The sequence below is a fragment of the Chaetodon auriga genome, chromosome 20, assembly GCF_051107435.1.
Source record: "Chaetodon auriga isolate fChaAug3 chromosome 20, fChaAug3.hap1, whole genome shotgun sequence".
Lineage (NCBI taxonomy): Eukaryota > Metazoa > Chordata > Actinopteri > Chaetodontiformes > Chaetodontidae > Chaetodon > Chaetodon auriga.
In genome coordinates this window covers 8,412,656-8,440,441 of record NC_135093.1, presented here as the reverse complement: position 1 = coordinate 8,440,441, position 27,786 = coordinate 8,412,656, and the positions used below count along the sequence as shown (strand labels likewise).

At 42.2% G+C, this 27,786-nt stretch overlaps 1 protein-coding gene across 1 annotated transcript; it reads left to right on the top strand.

Annotated features, from left to right (window-relative positions):
- The first annotated feature begins 95 nt into the window (after nucleotides 1-95).
- On the top strand, nucleotides 96-27,328 carry LOC143338629 (vinculin). Its single transcript, XM_076759171.1, has 21 exons — nucleotides 96-425; nucleotides 11,853-11,923; nucleotides 14,342-14,492; nucleotides 15,956-16,064; nucleotides 16,643-16,765; nucleotides 16,871-17,031; nucleotides 19,439-19,529; nucleotides 19,641-19,788; nucleotides 20,306-20,459; nucleotides 20,554-20,729; nucleotides 21,344-21,534; nucleotides 22,452-22,651; nucleotides 23,412-23,540; nucleotides 23,679-23,828; nucleotides 23,985-24,093; nucleotides 24,177-24,479; nucleotides 24,575-24,699; nucleotides 24,785-24,970; nucleotides 25,057-25,260; nucleotides 25,378-25,482; nucleotides 25,610-27,328. The coding sequence occupies exons 1-21, from the start codon at nucleotides 258-260 to the stop codon at nucleotides 25,754-25,756; spliced, it is 3,201 nt and encodes a 1,066-aa protein (XP_076615286.1). The 5' UTR covers nucleotides 96-257; the 3' UTR covers nucleotides 25,757-27,328.
- The last annotated feature ends 458 nt before the right edge of the window (nucleotides 27,329-27,786 follow it).

Genomic DNA, 27,786 nt, shown 5'->3' with positions numbered 1-27,786 from the left:
GCTGATTGGTCGGAGGGCGGATAACGTAGGTGACGTTTAGGTTGCTCGCGCTCTCTCTCTCTGGCAGGGAGTTTTTTTTACGTTCATGGTTTCACGGGAGTAGTTGTAGTCTTCATGCCGGAGGGTGAAACTGTCCTGGAAAAGAAAAGCTATCGGGATTGTTTTAGGCTTTTGGAGCGGGAGTTTGGGAGAAAACTGCCTTAGGTGGTAGGAGATATACTTGTTTTTCTCTTGGATAGTGGTCTAAAGTTGTCACCATGCCGGTTTTCCACACGAAAACGATAGAAAGTATCCTGGAGCCAGTGGCTCAGCAGATATCCCATCTGGTGATAATGCACGAAGAAGGTGAAGTTGACGGGAAAGCTATTCCAGATCTGTCGGCGCCGGTGGCTGCCGTGCAGGCAGCTGTTAGCAACCTTGTTCGGGTGAGTAACAAAAATTGTGCTTGATAAAGTCTGCCTAAACTCGGCGGGTGTTGTAGGCTACCTGTCGCTCTTTGTCCCACTCTCGAATTAACTTACGTGAACGTTAACGCACAACGAATGTTGCTAGCTCAGCCTTGTGCGTTAAAGAGCAGATAATATTAATGCATGCTGTCAAAGTTTGTGGAAGTTATTTGACTCGGGGCAAAGGGCATTGACGCCCTTTTCCCCTTGAAAATATGCCCTGCCTCCCCTGTAGCTGACTGCCATATCTTGACGTAGGCACTGCTGCCATTATGCATGAGCCAGGTACTGGAGCAGACTACTGTGAATTCCCTTTTTATTTAATCCAGTTCATTGGGGAAAAAATAGAAAAACAGTAGCTCAGGTCGTCTTTGGATATGACTGTCAATCAAAGTATGAATGAAACTTAAGTACAGAATGTTTGATTTCAGGAACCTCAGGTCAGTAGGTGGGACAGTTCATATCACTGCATAGCATTTGCTATGTAACTTCCAGACAGATTTATATAGACTACACTCCTGCACGGGACAACTGGAGAAATGATTGATCGCCGATGTGGAAGCGTAAATATTATATGTCAGCTGTCCATGCTCTGTTAATGTGATGAAATAAAATTAGGACCAGGAAGCACCATCAAGCCTCCACCAAGGCTGCATAACTGGGGCAAGTTGATAATGTGTAGTCAGTAGTGAGTACTGTGGGTTTGTCTGACTGTAAAGCCAGAAATCCTCACCTTTCTTAATGTTGTATTAGTTTTTTTACATACTTGATTCACTAGCATCAAAGAATCTGATTGATGAAAATGAACATAAACCAATCGCTTGTGTTACGGCCTAGAGATCCTAGAACCACAGAATTTATCCAAAATTGTTTTTGGAAGAACCTGCCAACTAACAAACAAGCCAACTGAACCAGAAATATAACATTTCCTGGTAGATGTACAGTAGCTTTAACTTTGACCCACATCTGACGCACTATGTCAACGCTCATACATCAACATATCTTGTTGGGGCCCATGATGTTGTTCTACCCACACCGTACAATTGAAATGTCTTTGGGGCTATTAATTATGCATTTCCAGACAGTCTTTCGAAAACCCTTCATGACGTTGACCTCTTGACCACAAGCAGCTGTGGTTTTCATGTCTATTTAGAATCAAGAAAGACCTAACCACAATGGTGTTCCTCAGAGCTGCATCACAACTGTCATGGCAACGAGTGAGGAAATGACCATCTTGGTTCCTCAAATTTTAGCCTTGAACACAAAGAAATACATTGGAAGTTTCTTAGAAAGGAAAGAAGGAGCTATGCGGGGGGCTGTCAGATATTGTGGCTTGTTAACAGAGGAAGAAGTGGAGACTAGTTTTAAGGAAGACTTGGTTCCTGACTGAGTGGTGTTCCCTCTATCAGCCTGGTCAAGCACAGACCCCCTGGCAGTTGCTGGGTGATAAATTTGGACAATTGCTCTGGTGTCTCCTTTCAGCAAAAGATTTCTTTGTTTAGAGGGATTGCCTACTATTGGCCCACCGTTTATTTAGTAGGTTTTATGGTCCATATGCCTTTGTTGTTCCTCAATGCCAACTCTCAAACTAGGTCTGTACCCCATTGTGTGCATAATTGTCTACACCCACAAGACTTCCTTCCCCCGAGGGCATTATAGAGGGGTGTTTAGACGGTGTGTGCTACTTTATGTTTATGTTTGACATCATACATTGACAGAGAACCCACTATCACATCATACTGCAGTAATACCTTGGAAAACAGTTCTTGGTTACACAGTAGAACTTTACATGAAGCAATCGTAATACTTCCTTACCAGCCTACGTTTTTGGTTTTGTAATCAGACGTAAGTATAAACAGTGACATGATCTGCTTGTAAAATAGATTGAACAGGCTTGGTAAAGAGTCATTGAAGATATGTGTACTAGTCTGTTCTTCAAAGGAATTATGATGATAGGTGTGTGTGATGCAAAGGAAAATTAGGCAAACCACTTCTGATTTTAGATACATGCTGCTTACATCTAAAGTTAAAGTGTGCACTGTCAAACAAAGTTGAAAACTTCATCAAAACCTTGCAATCATGCTGAAAGTTCCACTGATAGATACTTTTAATATCAAGTGATTTGAAAGGTATTGCTTGCAATGTTGAACCCACGGAGAAGTAACAGCAACTCTGCTGTCTACAACATTTTTAGCCTCTTGTAGCTTATTTTTTGGGTTGCATTTACTGTCTGTACACTCTAGTTGTATGAATGAATGCTAATGTTGCGAGGTGTCTGCTGGTTGTGTAAATAGGCAAATGTTAGCTAATGCATGTAACATTATAAGACAGTGATATGTTGGATGTCTGTCGGCTTGTTTTAATTTTCGTCTTTCCCCCCAAGTGGCTAGAGCATCAACGAATGCAGCTTTAAATATGGAAACATTACATTGTTTTACATGATTGCAGAACTTGTCAGCATTTCCTCACACGTGAAATGTGCTGTGCAATCTCAACTAGCTTGGGGCGAAATGATCCAGGCTCTGTGGATATTCAGAATTGTGATCAGATGTTTCCAACAGTGGCATGAATGAATGGATAGGCCTGTAATTATTTCCAGTTGCTGTAGCAACATAACAACATGGACAGTGTTATGATTTCATTCAAGTTAAGGATCAGATGTAATTTCTTATGGTCTCAGTCCCACTAGGCCTGTGAGTCATACATTGCAAAGCTCAAAGGAGAGAATAAACACAGTGTGTTACTTACTTCTTTGTTAGTGATAGCAATGCATGTTTTCAAGAAACAGGACTGTTGTTTTTTCACTTATGTGCCATCAAGGTGTTGCCATTTTGCTCATGCAAGTTTTTATAATTTTGTATTGTGGCATTTTCAGTGTTTGCAGCTGTTGTAAATCACTCAGTTTAAACTACAGGTTTTGTGCCAGTTTATCCCCGATTTATCCCTCCTGACAATCAGAGGAGAAATCTGGTCTGCGACACACCGGTCGATACTGATCTGTTCAGCGTTTACAGATCCAGTCTTAAACCTCCTGAACTGCTTCCAGATTCGTCTGGGCCGCCCCAATAATTTCAAACATGATTAGTATTTAGAGGTTAAAATCTGGATGATTTTACCGCAATAGCCAATGAGAGAGACAAGTCTACAAGAGATGGAGTACCTGATTGAGTTGACAAGCATTCTTACCCTTGAGGCTAATGTTAGCGAGTGTATTACGGTAGACAGATATTAAAACTGACAGTTACAATCTCACCTCCACTTCACCCTTGACCAAGTTTTTCCAACCTCTCATTTAGCCTTCTGCTTTTGTTTGTGATGTGTGTGATGCACCATTATTTTCAAATCCTGCAGTGTGTGCATGTTTGAGATTAGAGAGAAGAACATCTGTGAAGTTTCTCCTCATGACGCAACCTGATTTCAAAGTCAGTTAGGATTGTAACACCTGTAGTCTGAGCCTGGCTTAATGGAGTCCGTTAGACAAAGTAAACATCTAAGTGGAGAGCAAATTACTGTCTAAGGAAAGGATCATCCATTGGAAGGGAACGGGAGGAGGCCGTCCGATTGCAGTTCACATTCTCAGGCTGTATCAAAGAGAAGACATTCGGCTCATTGTTACCTAGAAAACCACATGTTGTGCAGACTTCCTCCGGCCTGAATTCTTTTCAAAATATCTTGAGCCAGCAGCTCAAACACAGTTCATCAAGATGGGTTTTGGATGACAAATGATTGTTCATTTCAAAGGACATATTCTGATGGCTGTGTCAGGTTACTTTACGGTGCCAGTCAAAGAAAAAGAAGATGAGCGTTTAGGGTGCTCTTGGGTGCTTAAGTCTGTCTGAGGCAATCTGGTGCACTCACTGTGATAAATGTGTAGACATTTAAATTATTAATTTGAAAGGGCCTAATCTTATTATTCCAGATGCATGGAGATAAAAGTACAGCCCTTGTAACCTGACCCAGTGTTTTAAGCATAGCATGACCACAAACCGTTGAGAGTCAAATATGTCCGGTCTAACAGAGACCCCTCACTAGTGCTCAGCATCTCTGACTTCGGTGTTCTCTGATTGAGACAATGAGCCAGACCTCAATTAAAGATGAATGTGAGGAATGTGAAGAATTTCCAGCCAGCAGGAATGCGTCCCTGCTCGGAGGGGGGTTGAGCTGATCCTTTGAATGAACAATTTTCCTGAAATATTGAGTATATTTATCAACTAACAAAGCTCCCTGAGCAAAGCTTGTGGTCACAACACTGTTCATGTCAGCTTTATTTTTTGTCTGTGATATCTCTTGGTTGGAAGTTGTTGAATGTCTTCACTAGCACGATGTGGCTAACCATAGTCAGTGGATGTGTGGTAAAGTGGTGCGTTGAGAATAGTGTGACAGATGATGTGTTCAGTTTGTCTGCAATCACCAAGCCTTCTGCTCATTGCACAGTCAGCTTGTGTAACAATAACTTAAAGCAAGAGGAAAAACTTGGTAGCTTCAACCCTGCTCAGCTGTAAAGAACCAACTCCAGTGATTGCACTGTAATGTTACATAGCTTGGGTGGTTGGGATCAGTCTCGTTTTGTCCCATAGCTCTCAAGTTTAAGTTTCAAGATGACCATGTGATGCTAAAAAGTGTTTGAATCACAATGAAACCATTACATCCAAAGCACTCTGGGTAGAATTATATTTGCTGTTCACATCACAGCTAAATGACGTAGAAATATATTGATTCCGAGAGTTTAGGTATTTTCCTGCAGGGGTAATTGGAAGAACAACATGATTCACTGTGTGACTGGTCAGTGAAGTATAACATGCCCTTTTTGTTTCAGGCCTGTTGTACTTCATTATTTTTATAGCTTCTTTTTATAGGCCTTGGATGAAGAAAAGAATGCCTGTGATGTACCTAGAGCAGATAAAGTTGTAAATGTTAGTCTGCATGCTCTCATGATGTGTAGAGCTGCTCCAGTGTGCAGATCAATTCATGTCTGTACAGTTGATTTTGAATTAAAAAAAAAAAAGCTTTTTCTATCTTTAGCAATGTTGCTGAGATTACCAAATACCACTGTGCTTTGTGCAACAGCACCAAAGAGATGTTAATAGTGGAAGTTGGACTCAATGGTAGTCTTTGAGTTGCGAGTTGTATGAAAAATATGACTTCATACGTTTCACTCGTTAAGCAAAAAACTTCAGCAACACACTTGGAAGTTTTGTTAGTCTTCATCTGAAATTTTGAGAAAGATACAGCAGATGTAATGTGAGGACGTTTCTAAATACTAAACTATGGCCAGATCAGAGTTTGATAAGCTGTTAAGCAGTCATTTCAAGCACATACTTCTTTAATCCTTTACAGATGGGAAACCAATGTGTTCATTAACTAAAGTGCTTAAAGGCACACAAAAGAAAACACTTCCTATTACCTGGTAGTCTTGCTTCCTGCAATTTGTCAAGGGAAATCATTCCATGCTGCTCACTATTTGATTCTGTCATCTTGGCGACAATGCAGCGATCACAGTCTGAAATGTTTGCTTGGTCTCCGGTGAAAAGAGCACTTCACTGAAATGCTTTGTTGTGTTATGGATTGGTGCTGGACCTGCAGTCTATTTTTTGTCATGGGTCAGATGAAAATTTGTCCGGCTGGAGGACACGGGAGGAGTGCTGAATAGATGAGGAAATGCAGGAAGCCAAGTCAGGAAGACCCAGCAGCTGTCGGCTCCACTCAGGAACAGGAGTGAGAGCCCAGTGAAGGGAATCCCCTCTCCCTTGGCAATGACATGTTTGTGGCTGCAGACCACGACAAAGGATACAATCCAGTAGGGTTGCCACTTTTTCCAAATTAATCAAGTTTGAATGATTGAGAACAAATACTTACTTTATTGGAATTAATTTGAATACAACCCATGTAGCCTGTGTTGTATTTTAGGAAATGTTTTCTGTGTCGTTGTTTGCTTGTATCATATGGACCTACACTCATTAGAAAGTGGCAGTACTGAGTAGTAGGTAACATTAAGATAGAAATCTGTCTTAATGGCAGTCTATATTGTTGACTAATGGTCTTTTTCAAGAACTACCCTCATTCATAATTATGCCATCTATGGAGTCAAACCCAACATAACACACAGAGAAATTCCTGCTCAGACTCTTGTGAGTGTACTGAGTGAATGGTGAACAGCCCCTCCAGGGATACAAAGAAAACTTCTTTGGTTTTGGCATCTATGGACCATGACCTTTGTGTCTAATTCAAAGTGATAGTCCTGCAATGCACGGAAAGATTTGAGATCCATTAGAGAGCAACAAATAGGTTTATGAAACCTGATTTGGTGCCTGGGTATGGTATCCCTTCCTTCCCAGTTCTCAGGAGATGCAATAAAAGTAATCTCTTGTTATCGCTGTTCTTTTGGCAATCCTTGTTCTGGTGGAAAACTGACAGCTCGTCAACGACGAGCCTTGTATTGACTCAGTCTTCTTTTTAAGAGAGGGATTCAAGCTGATGAGTGCCCCTCCCCAGTAACACTGCACAAGCTGCGAAGCCCCTGTAACATGAGATAGATAGTTGTGATGTATATTCTCTCTGGCTGCGGGGCCTGTTTTGCAACAGCCAAGCAGGCCATTTGATTTGTGACTTTCATCGCCTTGGACACCCCATGTGCAGCTACTTCCTGAACCAAATTGATAAACCATGTTTGACACTGTTTGACAGATGGATGATGAAGGCGTTGACCTTCAGTGCAACCTCTCTGCTGACCCTCTGAGTCGTTACCAGTCAAAAGTCATTTGATATCTCAGAATGCAGCACCTGCTGGTTCTGAGACTATTGATCAAGAGTAGCTAATGGAGTGCTGCGCCATCAATTTGTGTGAGCAAGTCTCATCAGATTGCAGTACAAAGTCACTTAGAGTGGGAATCCGTGTGTGACTTATCCAGGAACTAATCCTCTGCAGAATAACATACAGATTGCTAAGGGCAGCGGTTAAAGCGCTTGCCAGAATTTTGCCATCATAGATCTTAGTGGTCACCATGACTAACACAGCATTGTGCTAAAACTACCCGACATGTGAAAGGCAGGCTGTGTCTTGGCAGCCTTGAGGCTTTCAGAGTGGCCTTTCTTCTCCCAGCAGAGCGATGGGCTGCTGTCAACAAAGCCGAGTCTGTTCTAAAGGAGCAGCCACTTTATCGAGCTGCTTCACAACACAGGGTTTCCACACAGCGCTCTTGGATGGTAAAAGGGAGTGTCAGTGTTTCCACTCCAGACACAAACGGTAAATTAGACTATCAGCGTGGTACATGACAGCTTGGAAGAAGATGACACTGAATCAGTGAAAGATTTTAAAAAGAAGGTGGAAGTGAACAACTGCCCTTCTTGAAAGCGGCCTGCTAGCATCTATTCAGGGAACAGGATATGCGTGTAGTGGTTTGGCCATGGGTCTCTACGGTGTCTTTCACCTTTTCTTCTCTCCCACTTGTTTCCTGTCTTCACTATCAATAATCATATGTAGGCAAAATGCCAATAAATAATATGTTTTATTTCACGATTGATCAGTTGAATGAGAGAAAAGCAATTGACAAAAGTTTGATCATTATTAGTTCATTCGGTGTTGGTCCGACAAAACAATTTGAAGATATCATCCTGGACTTTAAGAACTACAGATGGACATTTTCACAACCTTGTAAGATACTGTAGAGTAAACTATTGATCTTTTATGCCAAAAAGCTCAGCAGATGAATCAGTAGTTCATTTAATCTCCATTTGCAGCCCTAATGTCAGGCTTGGTCAGTGTTATCATAAGAATGTGATCTAAAATTTGGACGGAGGCTCAGAATAGCAGAGGAGGCCAGGCATCATGAGCTGCTGCTTGACAACAGCAGTTATAAACTTGGGTCACAGTTCTATTTCTGCAGCGAATTGTTTGGATCGCTGTTCGGCTGCTGACTGTTTTTGAACTTCAGACAGCAGGAAGTGGCTCCACAGGGAGGAGGAAAAGGAAGACAGCGGTGGCCCGTTGGATACAGTACAGAGCGCCTCTGCTTGGTGTCAGACACTCCTGCATTAAGGAGAATATGACTCAGTACTCGTTAAACGCAGTGTGCTCTCAGATTTTGGCCTCCACATTTTTGGCTTATTGTGTAGTGAGTCTTCTCTTGTTTATTCAGTTTAGGTCATGTCTAAACTTGACTTGATCTCGTATAAATCTTAGTGTTGTGTTAACAATTCTGCTCTCAGATTACTCAAGCAAGTCATTTCAGTCAGAACTGCAGTTCACTGTCTTGGGAAATGTGTCCTCCAAGGTCAGCATGCTTTTATTTTGTGGCTGTTCATAATGAATCCGAAAAAAATAAAAGCAACAACTATATTTATTTATGTGTTTATTTAGCTAATCGTGTTATGTATAAGATGTCAAAAATATGACATTATCACAAGCTGTCAGAGTCCAAAAAAATTACATATTTTGACATGAAACAGGCCATAACCAGCAAATGTTTACTATGACTTGATTGTTTAACTGGTTACCAAAATTGTTATCATCTGATTTTCCTGTTGATCAACAATTCAGTTAATCAAATCAGTCTTACAGCTCAAATCAAGTACATTTTTGTAATTTTGATCTCAAGTTACTGCAGATTTCTGGTGTTTTTGCTGCTGTGTGAATTGATGTGCAGTCATTAATCATCAGTCAAAGAAATATGATGTAGCTTCACATTTGATCAGAGGCAGTAGAGTGGCATTACTTTCTTAGTGGATGCTACTGTGTTCTGTTGTGTTGGCAAGGTTGTAAGGTCTTTGTGTTACTTCCTCCCCCATCACTTATGTTCAGTACCCTGTCAGTGTCCTATATCCCATTTCTGTTGCCCTGCTGCCCTTTACTTGAACGGGACAGAACAGCTTTAGTTGTTGCTGTTGGCTTTTGTTCAGAGCCACTCATTGGTGGAATGTCAGGGTGGTATATGTACGCTGCCACTTCACTCTGAGATGGACGGCCCCTGCTTAGCTCCAGTTTTAGTTTGGCACAACCTTTGGCCCTAATTTATAACCCCTTCATTACTCAGAGTCCCTCTGGTCCAGTGAAAAGAGAGTGTGGAGATGGATGTCTGCTCTGCTCCATTACAGCCTCCACGTCAACCACCTGGAATGGCTCTGCTATTGCCTGAAGTCGGACACGTTGACAAGCTCTCTGGGAGTGCTCACCACAGCATCAAGGCTACCCACTACTACTACTGCCCAAATCTTCAAAATAAAAGCAGAATCTAGCTTTTTCTCTGTAGTTTCCACAGTAGGGCTGACCAAAATGTAAAAATATAACATTTCCAATGATGTAAATGACTCAAACTTGTTTGATAAATAACTTCATCAGTTTTAAAAATAGTTTTTCAGCAGTTCATTTCTACCTTGCATAGTTAATGATCTGTTGTGTAAAAAGGATATCAAGTAAACCTTGGCTAGCTTGCAGCCAGTTGCTGAGCAAGTTTCGACAGCCAAGTTCTGCACAGTTAAACATGTTATATATTGCTAAATTATGTGCGACAGTGAGGTCATCCCTTATGTAGTTAATGTTTGTTATAGCAATAATGTAAAATGTAAAAGAAAAGGTTTAACATCTCCCTGTTGGCCCGGGGTGCAGCTCATTTAACCCAGTCAGCGTGAGCCATGTCCCGGTATGAACGCGTGTGTTCTCTCACCCGTGGCAGCTCGACGTGGGTGAGTTGTGTCTCCCTACAGAGCTGAGGTCAGGATGGGGGAGGTGAGTCATTTTGGCATTTGAGGCAGAGGAGGCGTTCAGCTGCTTTACACATTATAACTGCTCGGGCCTGGCATCACCCCAGCAGCTGCCTCGTCGAAATAATGGCTCGCTGGACGAGTAACAGGACATCATTCTGAAAAACTGCACGATTGAAGACAAAACTCCCTTAGGGGGAAAGTTGTGGTAACAGAGTTTTTACTCACGCATATACCATGCTATTGATGTATAAAATGCACGCTCAAGTTGCATGAAAGCTTGGGAATTGAAAGTTCCTGAGGCAGCACAACTGTGCCGTGTCCTCTGCAACTTAGTGTGAGAACTTCAAGTGTTGAGTGATACAAAGTCCTCATGACTGATGAACTAGTCATCAGGGCTGAGGCTGGGGCGGGGAGGGTGTTTCCTCTCTCCAGCGGAGACTGTTTCACCACCCCCTGTGCGGCCTTTTCCACTTTCTAAATATGATAAAGCAGCTAACTGGCTCGGCATCGATAAAGGAACAGCATGTAGTATCTTCCAGTAAAAGAGATTAGAAGATAATGGATGAAGTAGGAGGTCCAGAGCGCAACTGAATCCATTCATTTCTATGTTACTACACCACAGAGTGCATTATCATGTTCATACCATGGCCTCTTATCAAAGGAAAATGGAGAAGCTTGTTTAAGAGTTTGTTTGTGTCTAATAAGCCCAAGATTAAATCAGAATCAGGAGATCAAGTGTGAAACATTACTGCTGTTTTTTTGTACTTACTGCACTTTAACTTGTGCACTGATATAGAATGGTGGTTATACTGAATGTCTGAACTATATTTGAGTTGTAAGTCACACTGCTCAACCAACCACGAACTAGTTTCTCCTTTAGTGATACTGTATTGTCGACAGTTGTCATCATAACGGTCAGCAGATAATGCTCTGATGAGGCATCTGAAGAAATAAAACTCCATTAGCTAATGTCAGTGTGTTGTCATTAATAAAAGCCTGATTTAACCAAATGTGTTTTTAGTCAACAGTCAAAGTAAAATATGACATCAGTGCAGTAAGCCGAAATTGGCACATCGCATGTCTTGGTTGCACATTAAGCCAAAACATGGTAAAGGTACTCCAAGAATAATTGGACAACGCTTTGTTTCTGGGTTGTCACAATGTTCATCTGGATTACCTTCCATAACTTCCTCCTCCAGCCCTCCCACAGCTTTAAATCGTGACTGTGACACAGCATCTGTGCTGACACTGTCACAGGCCGATGACCTGCGCTAGGTTTCTTCCACCTTTGCCCAGTGCATGCTGTGCAGGATCCGGCCCACTGTGAACCTCAAAGAGATGACTCAAATACAATGAATGACAAGCAGGTGTAGTCTGTGTGAAACTTACTGGTTAAGTCAAATTGAGCACCTGCTGTGGAGGAGAGGTCAACAGTATGTCCCCTATGTTATTTATTCAAGGCTTATTGAGTAGGGTGATATGATTATAAAATGCACAGCTCAGAAACATTAAAATGGGAAAAAAAAAGGGGGAAAAGAAGGCATCTGGAAAGTATTAAAATGGATTAGGGCCCCAGTTGCGCATGCTGCTCTAGATGGCGTATCATGCCTTTGATATGTTAAACCACCTCTTCATTTCCTTCAAATGTCTTTTTCTATGAAATCATAGTTGATTGATTTTTACTCATAAAGAATCTGTGTTTTCCAGGTGGGGAAGGAGACTGTACAAACTACAGAGGACCAGATCATGAAAAGGGACATGCCACCAGCTTTTATCAAGTAAGCACCGAAGGATCTCTTTGCAGACCTCAGTTTCATACAGTGACAAACCTCTCAAATGTCTTCAGATAAACTGCTCCTCTCTACAGTATGTGGAACCCACTAGCCTCTCTTTGGCTCTCTTTCTCTCTTTATCTGTTGCAGTAATGGCCGGTTGTGCCCAACCAAAGGTCAGACATGGCATTTTAAGTGCCTCGGAATCTTGCCCTGGTGTAACATAAATACTTTTTTTGCACACTGAGGAGTTCCTTTACCCCAAAGGACAAGGGCCACAAACTCATACATGTCCTCATACATCAGAGCCACTTGCTGCTGCTTCTGCTGCTTTTGGTTTATGTTGAAACATAAAATACATAGAAAAACAGTTCTTATATTGATGTGGAAAAGGAGAGATGTATATATTTAAATTTTGTTTTCCTGGCTCACTCCATATCCGCTAAATCATTAACTTGTGCCCAGCTGCTGCCTGCTCATATCACAGTCTTTCACCGATCCTTATAACGTGAGAGACTACAGTCGGGGGAGGGAGAGGCGAGACCTGGGAGCCCCCCAAGGTCAGGGATGAAACGCATTGGCAGGCACAGGTCACCGGGCTCAACACATTTGGCGCCTCGAAGTCACATCGTCACCCTGTCGTCATCCATCAGCACATGTGCTGGAATGCGTCTCCCTCACTAAATATAGTGTCTGTCGGGGCCCGGTTAATGCATGGCTGTTTCTCGCTAGTGCACGCTGAAGGACACTGCTGGCTGGTTCTGCAAAGACACACACACACACACACACACACACACACACACACACACACGTCAGCCTCGATGTCATGCACATACATTAGCCTTTATCTGCAGGAGACATGCTCATTCAGAAGAATGGAAACTGAGCTCCTCTTATTTGGCCCCTTTGCAACGCCTAAAACTGATAATAACGATCCCATGTCACCAGAGCAACATTTGGAAAGTATACTGTGGGAACGAAAACATGTGGCGGTCCTTGGCTTGTTGCCTGTTTCTATGTGCAATAAGGCTGTTATGATACTATGCAGGTGGCATGTATGACAGTGAATCAAAGGACTGAGCCTGCAGTTTTTGCTGCTCTGTAGTTCACTGAGTGCATCACACCCAGGAAGCAACTATCAATCATTTACATTTTTGTGGAAATGGGTTAAATTGGCCTGGAGCCAGCCAGAGTGGAGCTGATGTCCAAATCCAAATCCAAAACCGAGGCTTTTTTTTATAGAAACTCATGCTGCAGATGTGCATTAAGGTCACAGTTAAGTCAGTTTTATGCATAAAGTTGAATTCACAAATCAGAAATGTACCTCACAGGGCTTTATAGACTGTACAACATGACACTCTCTATCCTTAATACCTCTACCACTAAAACAGTAAGACGTGTTCTTCATTTTTAGCCAGCCTCCTTCCTCTATATCCCACTCATTCAAAAATTCCCTAAAAAAAAAAAAAAAAGAATAGCCTTTTTGGCAAAAAATCTCACCTTCAATTTGTCCCAGTAGATTTCTTCTGGAGCTTTCAGCTCAAAAAATGCAACTGAAAGCCAACTACCATTTCCATTCTTTATTTCCTAAGCCTCTCTTCAGTACAACACCACATACAGTTTACTCTGTGAAAACACTGTGACCTCTCCTCATTGGGAACTTTGCAATATAAAAAGCTCTGAAAATATTTCTACATAATTTGCTTACTAAAGAATGAAGTTTGATGAAGTTATATAATAATTAGTGTCTTGGTGCATGCTGCGCTGTAGCTTGTTTTGAACAGGATTAGTTTACACACAAGCTGCTAATCGCGCACACACATTTTGTGGCACAGGAAGGAAATGGCTGACAATAGCATCAGGATGAGCAAGATTACAGTAAGCACGTGATGTTTGACTTCACTGTAAATGGTGTGAAATTTTGCAAGCAGATATTTCAGTTCACGCCTCTTTTGAGCTGAGATATAGTCATTTTTGTAATGTCTTGGTTAAAGTCAAAGCTAATCTTGTTAAGTCATTTCAATCCCTAAATTCCTATATAAATAAATGTATGAAGAACTATGGGTTTAGGCTTTGACTGTAGGTGTAGAGAAGACTGCCCCTTCCTAACTCCCAATTCAACCCCTGTATGGAAGATGATTAAGAAGTGTTTCATCTTGGATTTAGCCTGCATCAGCTTTTAAACGAGTGTTTGCCTCATAAAGTCGAAGAGGAAATGAAAGTCATGCTTAGACAGCAGCTACTGGACGTTATGGCTAGCTGTATCCCAAAGCTTCCATCTGTTTTTGCTGTAGGCAGTTTGCTGTTTCCATGCGTAATGTCCATCTGGCTTCTTCAGGGCTTCGTATCATCAGCATGATTTGTTTTTAAGGATTTTTTTTTTTTTAAATAATCCTCAGATCAGTCATCTTCTGCTTTCCACAGAGTGGAGAATGCGTGCACAAAGCTGGTGCAGGCCGCCTCCATGCTGAAAGCCGATCCATACTCCGTTCCTGCTCGAGATTACCTCATCGATGGCTCCCGGGGCATCCTCTCTGGGACCTCTGACCTCCTCCTGACCTTTGATGAGGCCGAGGTACACAGTCTGTCATGCTTTAATTTATTTGAAAAATCTGTTAACCTGCAGAAGTTTGCTGAACAAGGTGGTCAGAATGCAGATTTTGTTACAGGAGAGAAATATTGATCAGGTAACACTGCTATTTAACTTCAGTTTTAGAGGTTTAGTGTATTCTTGCACACCTCCTCCATCTAGTGATTTCCTATATTTTGCAGTATGTGGTTGCAGCCCCAGCTTCAGAAATGTAATAATGGTTTATTGAGACGCTTGATAATGGAGGAATTGATTTCTCTGCTTTTTGTGCACTGGACTTCTTAAGCATTGATGCCAAATGTTCTTTATTTTTTCACCTGGACTGGCCTGTTATTAACAGATGACGTTGGAGATTACTGTGAGTGTGCCAGTATGATATCACTTCCCCTGCACTTGGCTGGTTAAATGGTTACAAACATAAAATGAAAACAGAAAGCAGAATTTGTGATAAGCTGATGACTGCAGTGCAACCAGATACAAAAATGGCGAGGCAGGAATTACGACGCCTGCATGAAAGTCAGCTGCACCAGCAGGGAGCCAAGTATGTGCTAAACAGGGCTGCCAGAGTGAAATATGTAGCCTGAGCATTGAACATATTTTACTTTTATTTGGCATATTTGGTCCTAATTTCAACTGATATGTTGTTATTATTCTGAAATAATAATAATAACCTTAAAATCCAGTGTTGGTCAGGCTGTAAAAAATACTGTTTATTTGTATTTGTACCATCAAGACTGACTTAAACTAAACACCACTAGGCAACAGAAGGAGAGAAATGGACATAATTACTACCTTGTAACTGAGTTAAAGGTTGTACGACTGATTTTCATTGAGCAGAAGCCAAACTGAAAGTGTCTTTTTAAAGGAAACTTGAGCGTGGCAGAGCCCCGCTGTCACTGCTGGTATAAGGGCGGTATTCATCACTGCTTTCTCCTTGGGCACTGTCGTGCTTATAAAGAAGACAAAGAAGTAGATAAATATACCACACATATCCGTGGACCTCTCCATATTTCTTCTTCTCTTCCTAAATCTTGACCCAGGCAGGAGTATCATCTATCAGGCCCATCTTTCTTTTCCTCTCAGGGACGGAGAGTAGAATAAAAAATGTCGCACATCAGCTATCTGGAAGCAGACATCAGGCATCCCAGCGCTGTCTGCAGCAGTCAGCAGGACTCAGCAGGAGTCATCGGTCAGCGGTGCCATCATGTTTTCCAATGCAGCTCAGGCAGCGCTCTGTATAGTGGAGTGGTGACTCCAGCAGTCCACATAAAGCTGGAGTGAGGCAGGACAAAGAGGCTGGAATGTCAGTAGGCAGCATTATCAGAGTGTAATTAGAGAGAATGTGAATGGGAAGAGGGGGGCTGTGTTTGCATAATCACTTCTCTCTGGGAAAGAGACATTGTTTTTCAGTTAGCTTTTGTTGTTGTTTTATCCTGTCATTACCACAGGTCCGCAAAATAATCCGGGTGTGCAAAGGCATCCTGGAGTACCTGACTGTGGCAGAAGTGGTGGAGTCTATGGAGGACTTGATCACATACACAAAGAACCTGGGACCGGGTCAGTGCTGATACAGGAGTGGCAAGACTACTTTGCTGAAGTCTTGGCTTGACAGTATCTCAGAGATTTGTTATCTTACAACCTGTATTCAAAGTTTGACTTCAGTAAACACAGTTTGAAAGTTGCATGCATGAATTGTAAAGTAACGTAAAGCGTAAAAATTAACGTAAACCTCTCTGAGGAAGTGTTCCTGTCACATTGTTGAATTATTTCCAGTATGCATCAATAATCCCTCCAATATCCAATTTCAAGGGGTTTTATGTTTTCCGATTAGTTGAGGGATTACACGCTCCTCCACATGATGATTAAATGCTCTAATGCTCTTTAGAGAAAGCCCAGAATTGTCCATGAAAGGTTTATTTTACTGGAGTCATCATATCTCATGATCTTTTCTCAAGATGAATGTATAATCTTAAACCCAGCTGTGTATGTTTTACCATAGGAAGTACAGCATTTCCCTTGGAAATGTCTTAAATTGAGATACTCATGTGCCATTACCTAAAAATTGCACTTAAAGGATGTTATTCGAGTAAATGTACTTAGTTCCTTTCCACCTCTGGTTTGTTGTCTGTGTCCAGGGATGACAAAGATGGCAAAGATGATAGATGAGCGACAGCAGGAGCTGACGCACCAGGAGCACCGTGTGATGCTGGTCAACTCCATGAACACAGTCAAAGAGCTGCTGCCCATCCTCATCTCAGGTAGCCACACGCTGTAATTTCTTCGTTATAAAGTAAATACACCGGCCCTCACAATGTATTTTGAAATATTGTGTTGTTTAATGTGAGTTCTGTTTTGCATTTCAGGTATAAAAATCTTTGTGACAACCAAGACATCTGGCAGCCAGGGTGTAGAGGAGGCCTTGAAGAATCGAAACTTCACCTTTGAGAAGATGAGTGCCGAGATCAATGAGATCATCAGAGTGCTGCAGCTCACATCCTGGGACGAAGATGCATGGGCCAACAAGGTATGTGAGAAAAGGCGCATGTCTGCGGTCGTCAAAATCACATGCACACACTGTTTTTATAAATATACACGAGGAAGAGACTGCTTTGCTCTGTGTGTGTTTACTTTGTTTCTGTGCAGTCTTTGTGGATCACAGCTGGAAGCAGTGTCTGTATGAGCAAAAAATTCAATTTTGACAGCTACCCACTGTGCTCTCACACACTTCCAGAGTGCCTTTGGCAGGAGGCTGCAAACTGGAGAGATTAAGTGATGTTATTCCCATTTGATGGATTTTGTTTTAGTGTCTTCACAGGGCATGCACTTTGTCTCATTAGGATGACCTTATTTCAATGCTTTTGCTATTTCTCAAGCTTACATACAGTCAGTAATTAAAGTAGGAATGCTTTAACTCTCTCTGTCTCTTTGTGGATGGTTAATCTTGTGGGTTCTTTTAGGTTTTATCTGCTCTGCACGGTCTGCTTCTTTCCTGTTCTCACACTCTCCAAATGGCTCTTTCCTGTGCCACTTTTTTCTTTTGTTGACACTTTGTCTTGTTGCTCTCAGTTGGTATGTCCAGTTCAATATTTGTATTTATGTCGTTCTTCCTTTCTTTTTACCATTTCTTTCTCCCTTCACCCCCTGTAGAAGGTAAGCCTTGCCTCTCTCGCCCCTTGGTTGTGCAGCAGCATGTCTGACGGATGTGTGTGCTGTCTGCTTTGTGGTGCCATTGTGTGCTCATCAGTAGTGAGGCAGTCGCGAGGTTAAACTGTCGACTGTTAATAGAGTAAATGAGCAGTTTGGATATTTTTGTACTGTTAATGGAATGGTGTTTATTGAACAAGTGTTGAACAGGTTGAATTGCTGAAATGTTGATTCATGTAGTATGTTTTTTCCCTCTTTTTGGATTTCCTTTGCTTCATAACATGACATTGTATCAACATCTGTGTGTCCTTCTCCTATGTCAGTTAAACCTCACTATATGCATGTCCTCAGCCTGTCTGATTATTGATTGACCTGACTCGTGCTGTATTGATTTGGTGTCTGTAATGAGAATTCTCTCAGCAGTCACCTCTTTAACCATGATGATTAGGTCTTTCCTGATCTGCACTTGCCTTTAACAGCCATAGAAGAAGGGCACATAGAAAAGCTGATATGGATTTTGTTGTATGAATGGCTAATTGTTAGTTTTCACCCAACAGATGTGGCCTAGTTTGCTCCCAAATCTTATTTCCATGAACACTAAACGTGTCCTCTACCTTCACATCATCCCCGTTACTAATGCCATGAGCCACACCTTGTCTAATTTTGACCAATACCATGTTGAGTTTGATTATAGCCTGTGATGAATGTGTGTTTGCATTTGGTATGAGTGCACAGATCCCATATGTGTCAGTCTATGACTTCACTTCACTGCCTTTTCCACTCACATACACAGGTGGTTGCTAACAGAACAGCAGCTGCACAAGTGTGAACAGTAAACTAACACACTCACACAGCTCTGGTAACATCACTTCTCACCTTTTTACTTTCGGTTTTCCCCCCCTCCCTTGTTCAGCTCCTCAGTCCCAGTTACTCAAACAAACACACTTGTTGTTCCCCTTCGTTTTGACAAAAGGATTGTTGTGTAGGCTCAGACATATTTTGTGATGAATATTTTTGAAAGGAACAGCAGAGGTTTGTTCTTATTCGTCCTAATGTAGTCTTGCTGAACTCTGTGATGAAGATTCAAGCTGCATTATGAAGAATAGCCACTTGTGGTTTTCTTCTATTATCTTACCATGAAAAATAAGCTCATTTAACCGCTCATTCATCCGCTCCGGTCTCCTGCTTTGCTCCATGTCCTACAGGACTCTGCTTTGTTTTGCAGACTCCGGCAATGAGTGGACTCATTGTCGAGTCAGCTGCTGTTGGACCGATTGTTGTATTTCCATCCACTCCGATCGAGATACAATGGAGAGTCGTTTGGCTTTTATAACATGACACGCTCATGATTGATGGTTTAAAAGAATGACGGAAACAGCATGCACTACGTGGTTGTGCCTGACAGACGTTAGCGATGCTGCACATGAACTTCGCTGTATGTTTCTTTTGCTGGAATAACTAAACAGCTGGGTGTAATCGTAACAATGACGAGAGCTTGGAGCTTTTCTTGACCATATTAGGAACTCCTACACTCCAAGTTCAGTTTAAGAGTCATGACCGAATTTCCAAATAGGAATATAATTATATGACAACACGTTAACCTCATTCGCACAGAATATACTAATTACAGGAATTCAAACTCCAGTGTCTCTAACAATCATGTCATGATTCGTAGAGAGAACAAATACAAGTGGAATGACAACATGAGCATTGATCGACTCCTTTATCTTTGGATTGCATTGATTCCCTTTGAAGTTATTCATTCATTCTGTCTTTGAAACCCAAAGGACACAGAGGCCATGAAGAGGGCTCTGGGGCTCATCGACTCAAAGATGGCCCAGGCTAAGAACTGGCTTAGGGATCCAAACGCTCAACCAGGTAATAAACATCCATGTCCTCGACCTTAAACTGTTCATCCTGCCATTAATCACCTCCTCAGACCCATAATCTAGTTGTAACTATGTGTCTGACTTTATGTTCTGTTTCTAGGGGATGCAGGTGAGCAGGCCATCCGCCAGATCCTTGATGAAGCTGGGAAAGTTGGTGAACTGTGTGCTGGGAAGGAGCGCAGAGATATCCTGGGCACGGCCAAGACGCTGGGCCAGATGACTGACCAGGTGTCTGAGATGAGGGCCAGGTACACTATACACCATAAAACATATTGTTTTGTGTATGTGTGTCACAACTACAATAGAGCAAGATAATTCCTCTCCACAGATTCCATAATCACGTTTGCATTGGATATATTTATCGATAAATGCTTCTTTTAAGCAGTATTCATCCTTTTAATGGTCGGCAGTGTAAGGCAGTAAGCACCTTAGAGGGGAATACATTGTGTAAGAGTGGAAGCGATATTCTTCTGATATGAAATCTGATTGTCACCAGGGACCCTCAGTCATGCTAGATTTAAAGCAGCTGTCTGGTATTAATCTATAATCTACTTTAACCCTTGGTTGAGTTACTCCTCTGAAAACCGAGAGATGCTTCTGAGCCTTGTCTGGAAATGGAGACATTCAGTTTGGAAAAATTATTCTTAAACAGGAGGACCATAAGGCTTTGAGTAAACAAATGAAGAAGTGTGCATGTGTGGCCTTTAAAGGCACAGCGATGCTGCAGTTTATGGTATCCATATGTTTTCCTTCTGTCAACCTCAGAGGTCAGGGCGCGTCCCCAGCTGCCATGCAGAAGGCACAGCAGGTTTCTCAGGGGCTTGACGTGCTAACTGGCAAGGTGGAAAATGCTGCTCGCAAGCTGGAGGCCATGACTAACTCCAAGCAGGCCATCGCCAAAAGGATTGATGCTGCACAGGCGAGTTATTAACCCTGCATGCCTTACAAAACATGGAGTCCAGCCTCTAAATGCAAGTATTTGATGGTGTTTTGTGCATTTCCTGCCTCTGCAGAACTGGTTGGCTGACCCTAACGGTGGCCCCGAGGGAGAAGAGAACATCAAGGCCCTGCTCACTGAGGCCAAAAAGATTGCAGACATGTGTGAGGACCCCAAAGAAAGAGATGACATCTTGCGCTCTATTGGAGAGATTGCTGCCATGACTGCCAAGCTGTCTGATCTCAGAAGACAGTACGTTACTGACTGGTGGAAATATTGCATGATTTAAGGCTGGGCTTGTTTTTTTCTAGTCTGAGCCCAGCATTAACTTTCCCCTTTTCCTAACCCCACTGGTGTAAATCAAATCAAATCCCATCTGTGTGCCACTGTTGCTGGGAAGTATTGGTGTTTGTTTTTGCATGCGCAGGGAAATTTGAGTCAGTCTGTGAGTGTTCAGTAATGGTTATCAACTTGGCCTTGAAATCAATGAGGTATTTTATCTCTTCCGTTCTCCCCATAACAGCTCTCATCCAAAGATCTTGTCAAAACTTGCACAGGGTACAGGGAGTACAGGTCTCATGCTGCAGTTCGACTGAAACCGTTATCATTCCACCTTGCGCAAGTAGACTGGAGTAATAATGGTTTTTGTTGTGCAGCAGGAATTGTTAAAAAAAAAAAAAAAAAAAAAAAAAAAAAGCCAGGCAAACTACTCCAGATTTAGACCAAGCTGACACGGCCATAGTCAAACTGATTGATAGCTATTTGTTCTCTAACTGCCGTTGGCTATTTATGGACTTCATTTCAGTCATATTTGTGTGGTAACACACCACCACAGACTTTTTTTTTTAATTTTCACTTCCGTATAGGGGTAAAGGTGACACTCCTGAGGCCAGAGCTTTGGCTAAACAGATTGCAACAGCTCTGCAGAACCTGCAGTCCAAGACCAACAAAGCTGTGGCAAACAGCAGGCCTGCAAAGGCAGCCGTGCACTTGGAAGGAAAGATTGAGCAGGCACAGCGCTGGATTGACAATCCCACCATCGATGACAGCGGCGTGGGTGAGTCTGACTCCCTTCCTCCCCAACTTCCTCATCTCTCTATCTTTCTCTCACACTCTTTCACATTCTTTCCACTGCTCCTGTGGCTAAATCGCAGACCAGACACTTTGTGTACATGTGGCGTTCTACTGTACTCGACATTCCACAATGCTCACCCGGCACTGTAATTTGTTTTTGGTTTTGGCTTGTCTCCTCTCAAACCTGGACATCGTCTTACATGTTTACAATAGCCCAGTATGTTGACTGCTCTGAGAATGATTGGTTCTCGCAACATAATGGAGGCAATGCTTACTTCAAAGAAACAACATGAAATGATACAGTAGAAGCCATGGGTTTCTTTCCCGCCCGGTGTTGATACAAGCACCCAATAAAGCTAGCCAGCATTTTATGGGCTGCTATTTGCAGAAAGTTCAACACTGGCATTAACAAGCTGATTTTACAGTGAAGTAGTGATAAAACAAGTACGGTTTTCAGATTAGTATTTCATTGAAGTCATGTATCAAGCAAAAATGCCAACCTTCTCAGGTTCCAGCTTCCTAAATGTGCAAATCCTCTTATTTCTCATTTATATCATCATAAATTGGTTATCTTAAGGTTTTAAGCTAGAGGGTGTACAAAACAAGCAATTTGAAAATGTCACAGTGGGATTTGTGATGGACATTTTTCACAAAGTTTTTGTAGACTATTGATCAAAAACAGTAATATGCCATGATAAGATTTTAAAAACTCATATTAAAGTAGTTTTTAAGTGATAGAAGGTTTATGTCCTGATTTCACAAAAAAATCCAGAAACAGAGAATGACTTGTCACTTTTGTTAGTTTGTTAGTGCTGATGCACCCAGAGGTAATAACATAATGTTAATTAGCAATTAAGTGAATCTTTGTGTATTTATTTGTCTCTGTCTTTGTGTGTTTAGGCCAGGCAGCCATCCGCGGCCTGGTGGCAGAGGGCCGCAGGCTGGCCAACGCTCTGCCGGGCCCCTACAGGCAGGAGATGCTGGGTAAATGTGAGCAGGTGGAGCAGCTCATGGCCCAGCTGGCCGACCTGGCTGCCCGCGGTGAAGGGGACTCCCCTCAGGCACGTGCTGTGGCTCAGCAGCTCCAGGAGGCTTTGAAAGTAAGACTGCTCACACTCATTCTCATTCAGACCTGCAGCTTCACTGAGATACATCAGGATTCATACACAGAGACAGTGAAACACCGCCCTCTGCTGGTTAAAAATGGGGGAAGAAATGCAAAGTACAAAAACAAAATGTCATTTCTCAATGATAAAAATTGGCAAAACTGAAGGAAATTAAATTCTAAGATTTTGAGAAATAATGGAAACCTTGAATCTATTCAATCCGATCAACTTTAGGGTTTCTGAGCTTTCAGATGAGTTGAAAGATAAGAAGCTACAGGCTGAGAAACTTCTCTAAAGTTCTTAAAATATATCTGAAACAAATGTTTCATGGTTCCCTAAAAGAGTGCTTTTTCTAGAAGCCATACTTTGTGTTTATGTTGTCCAAACTGAATGTAAGCTCTAAATCTGAAAGACAAGTAGAAGAAGCAGCTGTCATTTTAAGAACATCATATTAACAATATAATGGAGTAAAAGTTGGAGTATTTTCACTGAAATGTTGTTGATAAAAGTATAGATTCTGCAAAAATTAAATATAAAAGTAAAACCTTGAAACTGATTTCTTACAGTCTTGCTTCCCATCCCGTTTGTTCTCCAGAACATATATATACTCAGTGTTGCTATCGGTTTAGTTTTGAAGCAGCTAATCAATTAATCAATCTTTAAATTCAATCAGCAACATCAGCAAGGACAAACCATTTCTGATGTACAGTCTATAATCTCAGTGAGCTGTAACATCTATTTGTCCTCCTCCCAGGACCTGAAAGGGAAGATGCAGGAGGCGATGACTCAGGAAGTGTCAGACATCTTCAGTGACACAACCACACCCATCAAGTTACTGGCAGTGGCTGCAACCGCCCCCCTGGACGCCCCCAACAGAGATGAGGTCAGTGGTACAGTCACCCCGCTCCTCACTGTGATCTCACTGCAGCCAGCCTCCTCCAGTGGTGTAATATTTACTGGCAAGGTGTTGTATTATTCCTAACAAGCCCTTTGGATAATTGTTTTATTTGATTGTGCGTAGGTCTTTGATGAAAGGGCTGCCAACTTCGAGAACCACGCCAATAAGCTTGGCACCACAGCAGAGAAGGCTGCTGCTGTCGGCACTGCCAACAAGAGCACAGTGGAGGGAATCCAGGCTGCCGTCAAGTCAACAAGAGACTTAACACCACAAGTATGTCACAGTTTAGTGTTTATATCTGTTTCCGTTTGTGTCTGCCCTCTGCTCTGCTTCACCAGTCACAGAACCTAAGTGTTTCTCGCTTCTTGAGCCAAGTCTGTAGCAGTTGTCATTGGGCTGACAATTAATAGCTGGGAATGTTTTTTTTAGGTGGTATCTGCAGCTCGTATTCTGCTGAGAAACCCTGGGAACCAAGCTGCGTATGAACATTTTGAAACCATGAAGAATCAGTGGATTGACAATGTGGAGAAAATGACAGGTGGCGTGCAGTAAATCCCCAGATCGCAGCCGTTTTGTACCTCATAGTATCATTTCCTGTATTAACATGTTATGGATGTTTAGGTTTGGTGGACGAGGCCATCGATACCAAATCTCTGCTGGATGCCTCAGAGGAGGCCATCAAGAAGGACCTGGATAAGTGCCGTGTGGCCATGGCCAACCACCAGCCTCAGATGCTGGTCGCCGGCGCTACCAGCATTGCCCGCAGAGCCAACCGTATTCTCCTGGTGGCGAAGCGAGAGGTGGAGAACTCTGAGGATCCTAAATTCAGGGAGGTGGTGAAGGCTGCATCTGATGAACTGAGCCAGACAATTTCTCCTATGGTGATGGATGCTAAGGCGGTGGCCGGAAATATCCAGGATCCAAGTAAGCTGATGTTGTGAACAGGTTTTAGGATGGTGTTTTATACTTATGTGGAGCCTTCTGTTCAGTGATGAATGTCGTTTTTTTGTGATTATCAGGTCTTCAGAAGGGCTTTTTGGACTCAGGTTACAAGATTCTTGGTGCTGTGGCAAAGGTCAGGGAGGCATTCCAGCCCCAGGAGCCAGACTTCCCGCCACCTCCTCCTGAACTAGATCAACTTAATGTAAGTTCTCAAATAAGCACAACTTGCTTAATGATCTGCTTTGATTTAGTGTCCAAACCATAATTACTCGAATGTATCCTCATAGCTTAATGATGAGGCAGCACCACCCAAACCTCCGCTTCCTGAGGGTGAGGTTCCTCCCCCCAGGCCTCCACCACCAGAGGAGAAAGATGAGGAGTTCCCTGAACAGAAGGCTGGTGATATGGTCAACGAGCCCATGATGGTGGCTGCTAGGCAGCTTCACGATGAAGCCCGCAAATGGTCCAGCAAAGTAAGCGAACACTGTCAACAGAGTAATGACCTTTACTTTGAAATCAAATACTTTGAGATTGATTATGTTCCTGTCGTACCTTGTAGGGAAATGACATCATTGGTGCTGCCAAGCGAATGGCCTTGCTCATGGCTGAGATGTCACGTCTGGTGCGCGGAGGCAGCGGTAACAAGCGCGCTCTCATCCAGTGCGCCAAGGACATCGCTAAGGCTTCTGATGAAGTCACGCGGCTGGCCAAGGAGGTGGCCAAGCAGTGTACTGACAAGCGTATCCGGACCAACCTGCTCCAGGTCAGTTCAGCGGTCGTCATCACGAGGTTTTGGCAGTGGCTTTTTCGCTGTGCAAAGACTGTGTTTTACTGTTTTGGTGTCAAATGTTTCGACCTCACCTGGCTTTCTGACTTTCAGGTGTGCGAGCGTATTCCCACCATCAGCACTCAGCTCAAAATCCTGTCCACAGTCAAGGCCACCATGTTGGGTCGTACCAACATCAGTGAGGAGGAGTCAGAGCAGGTGAGAAGAGTGTTTATTATGAGTGTGTCTGATCACATGATTCCCATTATCTTCTTAAAATAGCCATTGAAAAACATAATTCCATTCTCTCTTATTCCCGCATCTCTTTTAATTTTTCATCCGACAGGCCACTGAGATGTTAGTCCACAATGCTCAGAACCTGATGCAGTCCGTGAAGGAGACCGTCAGGGAGGCCGAGGCAGCTTCCATCAAGATCCGAACAGATGCAGGCTTCACTCTCCACTGGGTCAGAAAGACCCCATGGTACCAGTAAGAGAAGGGCCGCTGTACCTCTGCTTCATACTGGTTCTATCCAGCCATCCAGGAGGACATTGAATGGACAGATATGTACACTTTACCAGAGCTATGATATCAGTGCCCTTCACCACAATATGGGCAAAGTTTCTCTATTAGTCCCATGTCCTGTCTGTAACAGTTGCTGTTCTGGTAGAGTGTAAACAATGGGACTGTCAGTGCGAGTTATGGGTTAGATTCTTACTGGGAATTTTTTTTTCTAAAAGTGTGTAAAAATTGTTTTAAAACTTATTTTGACAAATCCCAGGAAAAAAAAATAAAAAATATATATATATATATGTTTTGATTAGAGGTTGGATTTCATATAATGCAAGGTTATTTTTGGCCTCTTCTAGACACAAACCTTAAGTTAAATTTAAAAAACTAGATTTTCTGGAGACATTTTTATATCTTTGTACTGATAATTTTATCGTCACTATCATTCATTCGCCTTTGCTTGGATAAGCACGTGAACATGAGTTGTTACAAGTACAGTATAGACCTACGCTCAGCACACGCAAACATGTATTCAGCGGTATTATGCCTGTTTACACTATTCTATATTATCACAAGTGAAAGAGAAACACTGTTATTTTACATACTGTAATGCAATTGTAGCAATCTTTATTTTCTTACGAGTTCTGCCAAAGACATTCTGCCATGATCTCTGAAAATACAGTTTTTCCTTTGGTCTGTCATACACATTTTGAGTATTGAGGGCTCGTGTTTTAGACAAGATAATTTAATAAAACAAAAGTGACTAAAACTTCTACCAGCGGCAGGTAAAGATGAAAACTGCTTGTCAGCTTGCATTCGACTCTTTCTGTGTTTCACGTGTTGCGTTGAGATTACATGTAAGAAAGCGGCTGGCGCGACAGTTTGAGGCCTAACAGCCAAAAATTATTACTCTGATTTTCACTCAAGCTAGCAAAGCTTCGTCTTCCTCAGAGAGGCTCGTCTCGACTGCTGTCTTTTTTTTGTTTTTTGCTTTTCAAAACACTGCACACAGTTGTACTTCTCGTGTCTTCTTGTGCACAATCATTTTTTCGTGATATATGAATTGCACACTTCAACTAGGTAGTCAAGGGAATGACCAGAGTTTAGAGATGAAGCACAGTGTCATCTGCAGCTGGTGAAATCTTCATTTTACACTAAACATAACTGGCCGCAGTTTGTGGCAACTGTAGTTGATATGTTGACATGTCTGAAGACCGTTGGTGTGAATGTGTCTTTTTAAGTATCTAATACCAACTGATGTGCCTTGCGGAAGAAACTTTATTTGCAATTGATACAGTTTTCATTTCTAGATGTTTTGTATCATTTGTACAAGGTAAAATTATGTTGATTTGTTCACTTGTTGTACATGTTTCGTCTTTAAAGCTACATCCGCTTTGTAACTTTAACTTCAAGTCAGATTATGCTCTATGCAAACCCTGAAGAAGTCTGTTTAAGAAGATATCAAAAATTATGCAACTTAGTTGGGTTTAAATGGGCCTGAACAAGATTTTGCTGAGGCATTGCTCACAATTTTGTAATAAAGCATTTTATAGCACTTTTAGGTGTGTTTGCTCAATAATTTCTGTTCTTCTCAAATACAATATGTGCCTCTATTGTAAGAAAGTTGAAGCTCTTGGTAAAATTTCATTGTTCCAGAAGCATTATTTCTCATTCTATATTGGGAAAGTTGCTTGTTCCTGTGTTCAGCAATTGTGTGAATGAGTGAGAATATCCACATGCAAAAACCTGCTGAACATGAAAACTGCTTGTGAACAGCTTGTAAGTAGTTGACATAAACAAGCAATTGCATATATCATGCAGACTATGTAATAGAAATACTAAATAGTTGAATAGGCTGCATCCCTGACTTGCTGACCTCTACAGCAGCACCTGGATCATCCTGCAGGTGCTGTTCAGATGTCTCCAACTTAATCGTCTGCATTGTGTTAAGGCTCTGCTTGCCGTGAACTTTGCCCATTAGACTTTTTCTGCACACAGACCAATTGACCCTCA

What these genes read in the sequence shown, in the direction of transcription:
- LOC143338629 (XM_076759171.1), top strand. Translation starts at nt 258, where the DNA reads ATGCCGGTTTTCCACACGAAAACGATAGAAAGTATCCTGGAGCCAGTG. An exon ending in AAGATGCATGGGCCAACAAG is followed by an intron (nt 17,032 to 19,438) that starts GTATGTGAGAAA and finishes TGAAACCCAAAG; the next exon opens with GACACAGAGGCCATGAAGAG. An exon ending in AGCTCCAGGAGGCTTTGAAA is followed by an intron (nt 22,652 to 23,411) that starts GTAAGACTGCTC and finishes TCCTCCTCCCAG; the next exon opens with GACCTGAAAGGGAAGATGCA.